We start from the raw sequence: 16,055 nt of genomic DNA, 5'->3' as shown, positions 1-16,055 counted from the left end.
AATGTATGATAATTTTATGATTAAGCTATGTTGCTTAAGAAAAACCAAACATCATCTCCATTTTTTCCATACATCATCACCACAGTTATTGTAATAGTAGATGTTGTCAAATTAGATTTTAAAAAATCTGTTTGATATTTCAGTAAAAAGGGCATTTAAACTATCAAAATATGAGTTAAATAAAACAAGCAAAAAAATCCAGTGAGTTATATAATGGCAAGGTAAGTATTTGTTCAAGACACTTGAAAAGTGTCTTGAATAATTACTTGGTAAGTAATTAGTCAAGACACTCATGAATGAAAAAGAGATACAAAAGCTCTGGAACAGTAAGTGCACTGCTCTGAAATGAGTTAAGTCACAAGAGCTTCTATCTTATTTGGTTGCTCAAATTTTAAGTTTATTGTGTATGTATACATGTATGTGTATATATTTATATTTTACATGTGTATTTTTATATACATCTTTATATACTTGAATATATATTTATATATCTAATTATATAGGTTATTGGGATACACGTAAAGGTTCTGCACCTTTTGAAGTGACACCTATTGCTTGCAGTCACCAAGATCCAATTTTTGATGTAAAGTTTGTTCAATCTAAAACTGGTATGTTTTTACTTATGGGTGTACTTCTATTTAACTGAATGTATTAACTTATTTTGCATTTCTAATAATATAAGCATTATGGCATGTGTTATGTTATTTGTAAAAATCAATGATCAAGATAATGAAATAACATTGTTTTCCCTGAAACTGAAAAGTCAACTTTTCTTTAATTTAAAACAAAAATATTTTTCTTTGTTAAACAATATGTACATTATGGTGGGTCATATTTTCCAATATTTGATATGAGAGTAAGCACTGGTGAATTGTGTTTTCATTAAAGGTATAGTCAATAGTGAATAGTTATTCATTCAACTTTGGTACCAAAGTTTTGTGAATAGTGTTATTTGTTAATGATATTTAACAAATTTTAACAAATTTTAACAAATAGTACAATTTGTTAAGCGAACAGTTCTTTATTAAATAGTGCTATTTGTTTATTAAATAGTGCTATTTGTTTATTAAATAGTGCTATTTGTTTATTAAATAGTGCTATTTGTTTATTAAATAGTGCTATTTGTTTAGCGAGTAGTGCTATTAGTTAAATAAATTTTAATAGTTTTCAATTTAAATAAATTTAGGCAATTTTATATATACCTGTTTTTAATGCTTGAAAAACCCATGTGGCCTTGATGATATTAAAAAAAAAAAATTATTACACATACTATATTCATTCTCTTTATACTTATCTTATACTTCATTATACTCATCTTTTGATCTTTTTCAAAAAGTATATAGATTTTGATCTGCAAGTATATGGATTTCTATATATGGATAACAAGGCACGGTCCCTACTTTTTTTAGCAGAGTATTGCAATTGGTTTTCACTACATTCTAGACTAGTTTGAGCTCTGAAAATTTTAGCATTTCTGTAGTGCCAATAAATGTGCATTTTAAAATTATTTTCAGGGCCTTAAGAACTTAGGTGGGGGGGACCCCATTTTTTGTAGTGGAATCTTGTAATAGATTTTTCACTACCTTCCAGACAAACTGGAGCTATGAAACTCTTTAGCATTTGTGTAGTCCTGATGAACCCATGTTAAAATTATTTCCAGGGCAGATGACAAAAGGGTCCGTGGCCCAAGGCACTATGGCCATGCCCCACCTTTTTTCTCCAAAAACTTTTTTATTTTTTGCATTTTCAATGAAGTAAAGATGACTTTGAAAGTATTGTCTTCAAAAATTTTTTTGGTTTGTACTTGTTCTGTTTTATTTAATTATTTACAAAAGAAAATACAAAAATGCAAAGTGTCAAGATTGCGTTAAGATTTGCTTAGAAGCATCAACAATCAAAGTATACATATGTCCAGTTGTTGTTACAGGTGCATCAATGATACAAATTATGTTGGTAATGGGAGCCTAACACTCATTTACTCTAAATGGCCAAAGTTTTTCAAAAAAGACCGTGCATACCAATCTAGTGAAACGTATCATATTTACACAGAACAAACTCACCAAACTTCAATGTATTGATGTTGATTTGCTGATTAGGTTAAATACTTTGAATTTCAGAAAAAGAAAACATGCCAGTTATAATAAAATCTTCACTTGCTCATTTAAAGCTAATAGTATCTATAGATTCTGGGCTAAATTGTTGGTAGCTTCTAGTTCCAGGAATTGTTCTACTTAGCTGAAAAAGCTTTTTCAAAGTGTCGCGCAATTCTGTCTTCCTTTTTCAATATTGAAAAAAATAATCCCTTTAATATTTTTTGTAAAGCACTCAAACATTTTATTACAATTCAATATCTGGTCATTTATCAGGTTTAATAGACTTACATTTGTAGTTAATCGTTTTACAGTGCGACCAATACCATCACATGGTGACTTATCATGAATTGTAGCAAAAAAATGTCCACTCTGCATAAATGTCAAAATCATCTTTATGGAGATAGATATTGTAAAGGTTTTTGTGGTTTTTATACTGTACCATCTGAACCATCTGAAAAATAAAGAATCTTTGAAAATATTAGGATGATTTTCTTGTAAATAATTAACTATTTGTGTCTGAACTTCATACAGAAAACCAACTGTCATGTCATGCTTATTATCTTCTGTCTTTTGTTCATTATCAAATGTCATGGTCATTATCTTCTGACATAAAGCAAAAGATTTTTCTTTAAGCTAGTCATTTCCGTTTAATAAATAGAGGGCAACGTAATAATAAATCCGGTGACATGCATTGACTTTGGAACCAATGGCAACTTTGGATTTCATCTTGAATCACAAATGTGTAGTTTTCTGCAAAATCACCTTAGACAATACAGCAGTCTTTTGTCAACTTTTCCTTTTGTTGCCTTAGGTATCTTGCTTGACATTTTGCAATTTAGGAATGAGCTGTTAATTTGTTTATTACCTCTGATAACATCAATTTGTATTCTTCAACTGTTGTTGTCTGACAGATCAATGTTATTCTGCTTGTTTTTTTTTTAATTCAAAAAGTTTTTAATTAAACAATGTAAAACACTGTTAAAATCATTATTTTAGATGGATGACTGTTTTTAATCCATATACTTACAAACCAAAAATCTTATAAACATATGTATTTTTTTAAAACATTTTAAAAAAGATCATTGCATACAGAATGATCAAAAACCGAATGGATACACTAACCCTGATAACCATGTAATTAATGGTTAGTGTGCATCAGTCAGTATAGAAAAGGGAATCACCATTTTTGTTTTGTATACAATGTTTTCTTGTTCCTTCATTAGTGTCTCTGTATTTTAAATTTCCTTTTAAATTTAAAATAGTTTTCACTGCAAATTGCTTGTCTGTTTTTTCTAAACTACATAGCAGTGCTAATAAAACATTTTAAACAATCAAGTTCAATCATGGTGTTCACAGGAAATTCACTATGCTATCAAAGGAATTTTAAAACTTCAGAATCAAGTTCAATTATGGCATTCACAGGAAATTCACTATCTTGACTTAAAAGCTTGTAACCATACCTATATGTTTTCCAATAGTACCAAAAAAGTTAAATTTTGAAAAAATTTTTCCATCAAGCTAAATTATAAAATGTCAATCAGATAGAGTTGTCCAAATTAATTTTTAATTCAATTAGTTTTTAATGTTATGGATAACTACTCCTTATCAACCAGTGTTTAAATTAGTTGAGTACCAATTGCAAATTTAAGAGTCTCCAATATCCAAAGTTTATTTGCAAAGATTATCAGCTATTTGCTCAGGTTTTTTGATTTTTTCTTATTGCAACTGATGTATTTTTTTATTGTCTTACTCTCTCATTTACTAAATCCTTTAAATTTTAGATTAAATCCTTTCTGCAATCAAAGAAGATTTATTAAATATTATCTTTTGTTGATGCTTTTTCAGCCTTACCTCGGATTTCTTTAATTATTTTGGTCTTACCTTGTTTTTATTTTGTTGTAATCACAAAAATATCAAAACTTTTCTATAAAAAGTTTTCTAGGATTAACTGTTACTTCTGATCTTTCTTGGAAACTATACATAAAATCTGTTACAAAATTAGCATCTGCTAAGGTTGAATCTTTTTATCGAGCTTGACTCTTTCTTACTTCGGATTCTATTCTCTATCTCAATAAATCTCAAATCCGGCCTTGTATGGAATACTGTTGCCATATCTAGGGTGGATCTTCTAATGATGCCCTTTCTCTTTTAGACAAGGTGCAAAAATGCATTGTAAACATAGTTGGACCTGCTCTTGCAGCCAACCTTCAACCATTATCACATCGTTGTAATGTTGCTTCTCTTTTTCTTTTCTACAAATACTATAATGGGCACTGCTCTAAAGAGCTAGCGTCTCTTGTGCCATCTACTAAAATTCATTCTTGCATTACTCGTCATTCAATTAAGTCTCATCCTTTTTCTGTGACTGTTCCTAAGTGCTCCAAAAACTCTTATTTGTCTAGTTTTTTTCCTTGAACATCAGTTCTTTGGAATTTGCATCCTTCATCTTGTTTTCCTGATTCATATAATTTGCAATCCTTTAAGTCGTCTGTCAATCGTTATCTTGCTCTACAATCTTTTCTCTTCCAGTAACTTCCAACTTTAATTTGTGGTTGCTTGCAGCCTTGTTAGAAGCAAAGATGTTTAAAAAAAAAAAAATTAAGTATCTTTTGCAGAAGCATGAGTTATCTTATACTATCTAGTATCTATAATAAAATCTAGTATCTATTAGATACATCATACCTGATAGTTGCTTGATTAGATTCATCATACCTGATAGCAGCTTGATTAGATACATCATACCTGATAGCTGCTTGATTAGATACATCATATCTGATAGCTGCTTGAGAAACCCTTGTAATATCTAAGTTTTTTTTTTTTTTAATTGACGTCAGATTTTTCTGTATTTTTTGGGTTTTCATTGCAACTATTCAAAATGTCTGGTATTGTTTGACTTTCTATAGCTAAAAAGCATAATAATGGTACAGGTTGTGGCAATTATGAATTAGTTTTAATTCAACAGTTATACTAGATTTTAAAAAAATCACATTTTCAAAAGAAAATTTAAAATGTTCGCAATATTTTAAGGTGCACCTATATTCTCTCAATTTATTCCAGGTGTTTTAGAGTTTGATTCTGTCCTATCCAAATATCTTAACAACCAATTTGTCTTTAATACATCAACAAATCCTATTGGTAAAGTACTTTTACCAATAGGATTTTACCAAATTTTATTTCATTGAGCTTGTACCAAAATAGTTCTTGCATCTTGCTATCTTTGCTATCTTGCATAGCTATCTTTGCTATCTTGCATCCTGCTATCTTTGCTATCTTGCATCTTGCTATCTTTGCTATCTTGCATAGCTATCCTTGCTATCTTGCATCTTGCTATCTTTGCTATCTTGCATAGCTATCTTTGCTATCTTGCATCTTGCTATCTTTGCTAATTTTTAACAAATCTATTGGGCTTTTTATCAAGTCAAATAACTTAACAAGTTTTTTCCATAAAAATATTTATTTTTTTGTAATTTTTTCAATATTCTAATGTCTTTTGTAATGTTCCAATTGATTACAAGTTTATCAACTGCATATTTTTCATAGAGCAATGGTATTGTAGAATAGGCTGACATCCAAATACTTTTAATTTTAATAAATATTTGTATACAATTCTTGTAAATGATCTTTCCTGTAATAAAATTCCATATTTTTATCTCTCAGCAAAGGCAGCTCTTATACATTTTAATACTGTTTGAACTCGAGTAGATTTTTATTGTAATGGAATTTGATATTGTTTTTGTTTAAAATATTTTTGTAGTAAATATAGAACATCTTTTTTTATATGTTTTAGATCATTTCAAAGAAGTGTTTTAGATAAATATAACACATTTAAAAAGCAATTAATTAAGTGAGTATAGATAAATATAACACATTTAAAAAGCAATTAATTAAGTGATTATAGATAAATATAACACATTTAAAAAGCAATTAATTAAGAAGACTTATATCTTGGTTATTTCTATACTAATTAGTTATACGACCAAGATTATAACACATAAAAATTAATACTCATTTTTGTTTTATTGAACAATATGAGGGAAATATGCCCCACACCCACAACTTTTGCTGACGATTTTTTAAATTCATTTCATTTTATATTAGTTGCATTATGTGCGATAAAAAATAGCAATATCTTTTTGAATTTTTTTTTGTAAATTCTATCCTGTTTGTATGGCCGTAAGAAAAGTAACACCAAATTTTGTGTTTTATTTTTAAGTCTATATTATGTCTAACTCTTTTTTAATGATTGAGTTACCATAGGCTAAAATAAGGAAGAAAAGTGCCAATTTGATGATTTTTTAGTAAAACTTTTTTTTAGTAAACATTTTTTAAACACTGCATCTACGAAAGACTTTTTAATAGAAAAAATTATTCATGCTTTTTCCAATATCTTAACACATAAAAAAAAAAATTGACCCATTGTATTACAATCCAATTGAACTATTTATTTTTATATAAATATAATAATAACAAAAAACAATAAAAATATATATGAAATAAAAGTCTTCACATTTCATTTTATTTACCAATAGTACATGTACTAATCTAATGTACACACCAATTAAATTATAATAGCAATCATATAATATTAATGTAACTTTAACGAAGAGAATTATAATAATAACAATAATACAATTAAATATAGTAATGAAAATAATAATGATTATATTAGTAGTTATAACAACAACAATGACAACAATAATAACAACAATAACAACAATAACAAAAATAACAACAATAATAACAAGAATAACAACAATAACAACAATAACAAAAATAACAACAATAATAACAAGAATAATAGTAATAACAATAATAATAGTAATATTGACAGATAAATATTACACAACATTATTATTAATATGTAGTAATGACAATAATAAAAATGTTAATAAAATGTAAATAATATGAACTTCACATATAATAATCATACTAATAATAATAGCAACAATATTTTTCAATATATTTTGAATAACAACAGTATTTTTCTAACAAATAGCCAAAAAGGCAGTTTTAAAATAGCGATATAGAGTTTAGTGATCAAAGATGAAGAGGTGAGTTATTTCACGATACTTTGTATTGGTTTGTGAATTGTCACTGTATTTTACCAAACAACAATTTAAGATAGATAATTTAAAGTTACTCAAAGATCATTTACTTTCTATCAAAAGATTTTTGAAAGAAAGTAGAGGATGTCGGAATTAAAATGATATTATTAAAAGTATATTATTTTTAAAGCCTTGTTTTGTAGATTAGATAATCTTAAAAAAGTCCAAGGTTTGCTTTGTCCCCAAACCTGACAAGCATATCTTAGATGTTATCCAAAAATTGCATGGTATTTTGAGTAAAGTTTCATAATTAACATAGTGAAGAATTTTGGCATCCCATTTTATCTGCACGATTTCGCTGCTAAGTTTTTAAGATGAGAGGAAAAAGATTTGAGTCAATTTTAATTCTAAGATATTTTAATGAAACTGTGGGACAGATTTTTTGACTACTCAAACTAAAGTTTAGGTTTTTATATATTTAAGATTTGATTTGAAAAAGATGAGTTTAGTTTTGTTGGTATTAAAACTTGGTTAGTTATAGCGCAGCTGTTGAAGAAGATCAGCCATTGGATAGATCATGGTTAACATTTTTGTTAATTTTTTTTAATGGTTTGTTATGAGTAAGTTGGTGTTGTCAGCATAATGGTACGCTGTTGAAGATTTTAGAAAGATATTAAGATCATTTATAAAAATAAAAAAAGCAATGATCCTAATACAGAATCTTGAGGTACACCTGTGGAGCATTTTATTGACAAAGATTTGGCATCATTGATGGAGGAAAATTGCAATCTATTAAGAAGATATGATGAAAACCAGTAAAGAGCAATACCTTGAACACCATAGTGTTCCAATTTATTTAGGAGGATGCAATGATCAACGGATTTAAAAGCTTTCTCTAAGTCAAGAAACACTTCACATGCAAAAAGTTTATTGTCAAGAGCTTTTCTAATAGTTTCAGTTATTTTAGTAAGTGCATGAGTTGTGAAGTGTTTGCTATGAAATCCATACTGATGTTTGCAGAGACATTGATTTTTGACAAGAAAGCTATAAAGTCTTTTGTGCATGGTGTTTTCAAATACTTTGTTAATGTTAAGTAGATGAGAAATTAGTCAATTATTTGAGTGGTCTATCAGAGAACTCTTTTTATGAATAGGAATAACTTTGGCTATCTTAAAAACATCTACAAAAGGCCTTTATTAAAAGAATTATTTAATATGGTCAAGAGAGGCTTAACATCAGAGGAAATAATATGAGAAGTAAGTTTAAGATGGTATGTGGGGATACTATTTGAATCTAAACTTTTATCATTTTGTAGAGTATTTTTTATTAAATCAGACACCTCATTTACCGTCACTGGATTAAGAAAAAAAGAAATATAATTTTTTAAATAGTCAGAGAAGATACTTTTAGAAGAAATCATTTTACTTTTGGCTGTTGCATTGTTTCATAGTTGTTGTTAAAAATGTTAGCAACAGCCATACTGTCTGAGAAAGTGTTACCATTAGATTTGAGAATGTAAAATTTAATTGGTGTGGAGGGTTTGATGTTAATAATTTCTTTTATTCCTTTCCATGTATTTTTTGTATTGTTGAGGTTTTTGTTAAAGAAGAAGATGTAGTATGACTTTTTGGAAATTCCTAATATGTTCCTAAATAATCTTATTCCTGTAATTCATCTTAAATTCATTGAATAGTTGACTTACTGTGCTAGAATTTTAAGATTATATTTATTTTTTGTAGAGCTTATTTTTAATTTGTGACAGAACTCCATTAGTGATCCAAGGTTCGGATTTGAGTTTAAATTTTTTTTAATGATCGAGGACTGTGTAAATTTTTTTTAAAAAAAGTTCATAGATTCATTGACATCACCATTTTTAATATGAAACTCTCAGTCAATTTTAGAAATATGCTGAATAAATTCATTACCATTGAAATCCTTAAATGATCATTTAGTTGTTATGAATTTTTTTCTTTTAATAGAAGTACTAGAAATGCAAACAAACTCTGCCATGTGATTTGAAATTGATATTGTTAGGTTGCTAGAAATAAGTATAGGAATTTGAAAATTGTAAAAGATGCTATCAATAATTGTTTTAGAATTACAGGTTACTTGCGTTGGTTGAATTGGTGTTAAGAAAAAAGAGTAAGAACATCGTTGTAATCAGATACAATAAGAATCAAGTTAATCAGAAATAATAAAGGATTCATTGTAGATTAGTAAGTCCATATTAAAGTCACCCATTAGCATAACCTTTTTATTAAGTTAAGGTTAAGTTCAGTGACTTAGGTCTTAAGCGCTCAAAAAACGAAATATCTAATTCTTTAATGTGCTAACTGGATGTGCATTGGATACTTTTACATATTTTTTTGAATTTGGCAGTCTTTGATTTAGGAACTGAATGTTTTAGCACAAGTACTGATGGATATGTTTATTGGTGGGATATTCGTAAACTGGTTGAACCAGCAGAAATGCTTTATTTGGTTAAAAATTCAAAAGAAAATAAACCAATGGGCGGCCTTGTTTTGGACTATGAACCTACTATGCCAACCAAATTTATGGTAGGAACTGAACAAGGTGCTGCTTTACTTTGTAATAGAAAAGCTAAAAGTCCTGGTGACAATATAGTGGCTTCTTATAATCAACATACTGGACCTATATATGCTCTGCAGGTATTTAAGTTTCAATTTTTGCAGGTTACTATTAAAATCTTCTTCATCAATAATATCATGTTTTAATAAAATTCTTTTGATATTTTTTTTTTCATATTTGTTTATTGAAGTTCAAAATTCTTTAAATTAATGTTATTCATAAATAATAAACATTAATATTTATTAACATTTTTATATACTTTAGAAAATAAATGATTTGAAAATCACTATCAAATTTTCATTTTACACAGTCTTTCATCAATAATGGGTGATGCGGAAGTTATCGGACAAAATAAAAACGTCAATAACTTATTTATAAATAATAAAACAAACTACTATTATATTTTTTTTAAATAAAACATTTATCTTTTAATAAAAATATATTATTTTTTATATGAAAAAACACCACCATCTGCAATTGATCTCAATTTTGCTCTGACGCCTTTCATATGCGACTGTAAAAAGTTTAAATCAATTTCTTGTAGTTTTAGTTTAATGCGATCAATCAAAACTTGCTCTGTTGAAGCTTGCCAATCTCCCTCGTAAACCTTCTGTGCCAAATGTCCCCAAAAATTTTCAATTGGTCGTGCTTGAGGCACATTTGGGGGATTGGATTCTTTATCAACGTAATAGACATATTGGTCCATCCAATTTAGAGAATCTTTAGAATAATAAGAACTTGCTGAATCTGGTCAAAATAAATAGTTAAAGTCTCCATGATACTTGTGAATAAATGGAAGAAGTCGTTTTTCTAAACATTCATTAATATAGATTGATGAATTGATCGCTACAGCCTTGTAAGTACGAAACAATGGCTCGGACATACCACGGTCAGATATGGCTATCCACATTAATAATTTTTTTGGAAATTTCTCTTTTCCTATAAAATGAACACTTTCTGAGCATGTCTTTTTGTTGTTTGTGTAGTATCCAGAATTTCCAGGCATGTTGTCCCCTGCAAAACAAAAGTATTTTTCGTCATTGATGACTAGAAGCGATTTTGTGTTATAGAGTTGGTCAACTAGTTTCCTGCTTCTTTTCTTTGCCTTTATTTGTTGTTCTATAGTGTATTTTGGAGTCTTTTCACGTTATATTTAATATTCATTTTTTTTAACTGACGACCAATTGTTGATTGATTTACATCGAATTTAATACCTATTTTTCTCTGACTGACCCCTTTTCAATTGTTGACAAGTCTCGTTAATTCGGCTTTCTTTTCTCAAGTCCAGGATGTCGGATGACCAGGGTGATTTCTATCAGAAAACGATTGAACAGTTTCAAGTCTTTTTATGTTATCATATATTGTACTTCGAGCAAATCCTTCCTTTTCAAAATGATTTACGATTTTTTTTTAATATATATTAGGTTTATTTACAAAAAACATTTTTAGTCGCTTTCGAAAAGATTCTCGTTCAGCTGCATTTAACCTCATTTTAAATAATTGTGTTTCAAATAATAAAGTTTATATTTTATAGAACGTTTATGCCTACGCATAAAACCACAAAAACTAATTAATATGCTCAAATAATGAAATTAGGATTTGTCCGATAACTTCCGCATCACCCGTTAAGATTCATCAGAAATGAATGATCAAATTAATAAACTTCAGTTTATACCAAATAAATTGTGAAAGCAATTTTGGGTATATGTAACAGCCTTTGATTGGAAGTGTAGTTATGTTTTAAGAATTTCAGTTTTTAAAAAAATTACAAAAAACTCAAAGTTTCATTTAATAGTTTTATTTATGTTTTAGTTTTGTTTGTATCTTATTTATTTTATTTTTATCTTATTCACTGCTCTAATTTATGTGTTTTAAGTTTAACTAAAAGGTATTTGAGATATGTTAAAAGACATCGATACATTAGGAATGAAATGGATTTCATTAAGAACAAAATAAAAACTGTTCCTTATTTGGATTTTTGCTCATTTTAAAAAAAAGCTTCTACATTTTTAAAAAAGTTTTTAAAATGTAGAAGAAGTCTAATTATATAAAAATTGAAATATCTCTTGAAATAAACAAGATGGGTGCAATTTAAATAGTTCTTCATTAATCTTAAATTTTAAATATTTTGTTTTTAATGTAATGTTTTAAAGATGTGGTTTTTATAAAGTATTTAAAACAATCTCCAATCTTAACTATATATAATGTAATTTCTAAACATCCCTTTCTCACATCCCATCTTAAGTCAAAATAACTTACTGTCTAGTAAGTTGTTTTAATAGATCCGTACCATAAAAAACCGTATTGTAACTTTAATTAATAGGGTTTTTGATCCTTTCACTTTACAGCTGACTTGCTAACTGTTGTAACTGAAAGAATTTATGGTGCATTAGATAAAGGCCATGAGGCTAGAGCTATTGCTTTTGACATATCTAAAGCTTTCAACAAGGTTTGGCATTCTGGTCTTCTCCACAAGCTTGCTTCATATGGTGTATCTGGGGAAGTTTTTGCGATTATCAAATTGCTTCTTTTTAATTGCTTCAATAAAGTCATCCTTGAAGGCTGACACTCTTCTTCATTTCCAGTAACTTCTGGAGTACCTCAATGTTCTATCCTTGGTCCTGTTTTGTTACTTATCTAAATTAATGATCTTTCTGACAACCTTACATCTAAAGTAGCTCGTTTTGCTGATTTTGCTCAACTTTTTACTCCTGTCTTCTCTTTTCTATTGCTTAGAAGAGGCTGATCTTGAATCTGATTTCACTTCTGTAACAGATAGGAGCTTGCAGGGCTTGGAGCTTGCAGCGGCTTGCAGGGCTTGGAGCTTGCAGTGGCTTGCAGGGCTTGGAGCTTGTAGCGGCTTGCAGCGGCTTGAAAATTTTAACTCTAATAAAACTCAGTTATTCACTGCAAACAACTATTGCAATACTGTTTACATTCCAATATTAATGAACAGCAACCCTCTCACTGAGTCCTCTTCTTTACCCCTTTTTGGATTATCGTTTCCTACTGACCTTTCATGGTAACCATATATACAATTGATTGCTAAATTAGCATCTGCTAAAATTGATCTGATAAGTTTGCTTCTCTTTATTGTGCTTGTCATTATATTACTCCTGATTCCATTCTTTACCTCTACAATTCTCTTATTTGTCCTTGTATGAAATATTGTTTTTCATATTTGGGCTGGTTTTTTTAGTGATGCTCTTTCTCTTCTAGACAAGATCTAAAAAATGCATTGTAAACATTGTTGGACCCTCTCTATCTTCTAAGCTTGAGTCTCTTTCCCATCGTTGTAAGTTTGCATCTCTTTCCCATCGTTGTAAGTTTGCATCTCTTTCCCATCGTTGTAAGTTTGCATCTCTTTCCCATCGTTGTAAGTTTGTATCTCTTTCCCATCGTTGTAAGTTTGCATCTCTTTCCCATCGTTGTAAGTTTGCATCTCTTTCCCATTGTTGTAAGTTTGCATCTCTTTCCCATCATTGTAAGTTTGCATCTCTTTCCCATCGTTGTAAGTTTGCATCTCTTTCCCATCGTTGTAAGTTTGCATCTCTTTCCCATCGTTGTAAGTTTGCATCTCTTTCTCTTTTCTACAAATATTATCATGGTTGCTGCTCAAATGAGCTACCATCTTTTATTCTTAGTTCCATCAACTAAAACTCATTCTCACTTAATTTGTTATTTAGCAAAGTCTCATTTGGTTACTTTATCTGTCCCTGCATGCTCTAATAACTTTTATTTATCTAGTTTTTTTCCACGCACTTTAACCCTTTACAACTCCCATCTTCATGTTTTCCTGATTCATACAACTTACAACTTTTCAAGTCAACTGTTTCCTTGCTCTATAGCTCTATTTTTTTTTCTAGTAACTCCTAACATAATAGTGGTTGCTTGCATTTTTTTACATCAATGCAAAAAACTTTAAAGAGCCATACTCATACTAGAATAGGTTACAACTGTTTTACAAAGCTTTTCTCTGTCGTATTAGCTCCGAAACTGCAAATTGTTCACATGCTTTTGTGAACAATTTGTTTCTAGAAACTCGATAAGGTGTGGCTGTATGATGTAAAATTTCCAACCTAGACAGATCTTGTGAGTTGTGTATTTCATCAGATATTGATGAAGGTTTCACATTTCTATGACAAATTCTTGATTATCTCTTCTGGAAGCTTCATTCCAAAAAAATCTATATATATATATATATATATATATATATATTTATATATTCACAAATATATTATATTTGTAAATATATAAATGAAAATAAATTTAGTAACTTACTCTATAGCCTTTGAAAATTTCATTCAAGTCTCAATACATAATATCATTAGAAGAAGTTGATTATGAGTTTATCCAAGCAAGAAAATACTTTTGACAGTTAGGTCTATCAAATCCTCCTTTATTGTAACCATGTCTTCTTACAATTTTACTAGCTAACTTTTTAGTTGATTCCTCAGCTGACAGAACAGCTGTTATTCGTGTTGAAATGTGAAACAAATGTAGTTCATGAGGTGGAATTATATCAACAACAAGAGTTTCTCCCAACTCCTTAATTATGCATAGTCTAACAGCATTTTTATAGACTTTCATGTGCTTATAAGTTTAAACATGGTCAATAAATTTGTGATACTGTTCATTTGTGTCTTCTTTATCTCCTTCACAGTATTAGCAAAATTACTTTCCTCCATGTGCCCATAACCGGTGATGCGGAAGTTATCGGACAAAATAAAAACGTCAATAACTTATTTATAAATAAAAAAACAAGCTAATCTTATATTTTTTTTAAATAAAGCATTTATCTTTTGATAAAAATATATTAATTTTTATATGAAAAAACACCACCATCTGCAATTGATCTCAATTTTGCTCTGACGCCTTTCATATGCGACTGTAAAAAGTTTAAATCAATCTCTTGTAGTTTTAGTTTAATGCGATCAATCAAAACTTGCTCTGTTGAAGCTTGCCAATCTCCCTCGTAAACCTTCTGTGCCAAATGTCCCCAAAAATTTTCAATTGGTCGTGCTTGAGGCACATATGGGGGATTGGATTCTTTATCAACGTAATAGACATATTGGTCCATTCAATTTAGAGAATCTTTAGAATAATGAGAACTTGCTAAATCTGGCCAAAATAAATAGTTAAAGTCTCCAAGATACTTGTGAATAAATGGAAGAAGTCGTTTTTCTAAACATTCATTAATATAGATTGATGAATTGATCGCTACAGCCTTGGAAGCGCGAAATAATGGCTCAGACATACCACGGTCAGATATGGCTATCCACATTAATAATTTTTTTGGAAATTTCTCTTTTCCTATAAAACGAACACTTTCTGGGCATGTCTTTTTGTTGTTTGTGTAGTATCCAGAAACAAAAGTATTTTTCGTCATCGATGACTAGAAGCAATTTTGTGTTATAGAGTTGTTTAACTTGTTTCCTGCTTCTTTTCTTTGCCTTTATTTGTTGTTCTATAGTGTATTTTGGAGTCTTTTCACGTTATATTTAATATTCATTTTTTTTAACTGACGACCAATTGTCGATTGATTTACACCAAATTTAATACCTATTTTTCTGTGACTGACCCCTTTTCGATTGTTGACAAGTCTCGTTAATTCGGCTTTCTTTTCTCTAGTCCAGGATGTCGGACGACCAGGGTGCTTTCTATCAGAAAACGATTGAACAGTTTCAAGTCTTTTTAGGTTATCATATATTGTACTTCGAGCAAATCCTTCCTTTTCAAAATGATTTACGATTTTTTTTTTTTTTATATTAGGTTTATTTACAAAAAACATTTTTAGTCGCTTTCGAAAAGATTCTCGTTCAGCTGCATTTAACCTCATTTTAAATAATTGTGTTTCAAATAATAAAGTTTATATTTTATAGAACGTTTATGCCTATGCATAAAACCACAAAAACTAATTATTATGCTCAAATAATGAAATTAGGATTTGTCCGATAACTTCCGCATCACTCGTTACATTCGTATATTTAAAATTAGTGTTAGTGGCAAAAAGGCTATAAGTATTGAATCAAATCTTATTTTTATATCAAATAACATACAATAAAAAGCAATCAGTTTTTGCTATTTCTATAAATGAATCCTCCAGAATTACATAAAATACTTGATGTTTAGCTTACTGAAATTTCTAGTAAGTATTTGATAACCTTCAGGTCTGTTGTAACTGGGAATTTTAGCATATTCAGCTTAAATATTCTAATTAGTCTCTCCAAATTGTGGTTACTTTCTTGTACTTCACATAAGAAATGTATTTACCACTGTAATTTTTATGTTTCTGTTCTCTATTTGTTGCTCTTCTGGGTTAAAAATG

At 29.0% G+C, this 16,055-nt stretch overlaps 1 protein-coding gene across 1 annotated transcript in view; it reads left to right on the top strand.

The window, feature by feature from the left end:
• Positions 1-16,055, top strand: part of LOC136072124 (dynein intermediate chain 3, ciliary-like) — a 100,921-nt gene that overhangs the window by 48,059 nt on the left and 36,807 nt on the right. Inside the window, exons 6-7 of the mRNA XM_065820545.1 lie at positions 504-608; positions 9,530-9,807. Of these exons, the coding sequence (XP_065676617.1) occupies positions 504-608; positions 9,530-9,807 (383 nt within the window). The remainder of the gene's footprint in view (positions 1-503; positions 609-9,529; positions 9,808-16,055) is intronic.

Source organism: Hydra vulgaris, chromosome 15 (genome assembly GCF_038396675.1).
Source record: "Hydra vulgaris chromosome 15, alternate assembly HydraT2T_AEP".
Taxonomy (NCBI): domain Eukaryota; kingdom Metazoa; phylum Cnidaria; class Hydrozoa; order Anthoathecata; family Hydridae; genus Hydra; species Hydra vulgaris.
This window is presented reverse-complemented; position numbering and strand designations above follow the sequence as displayed.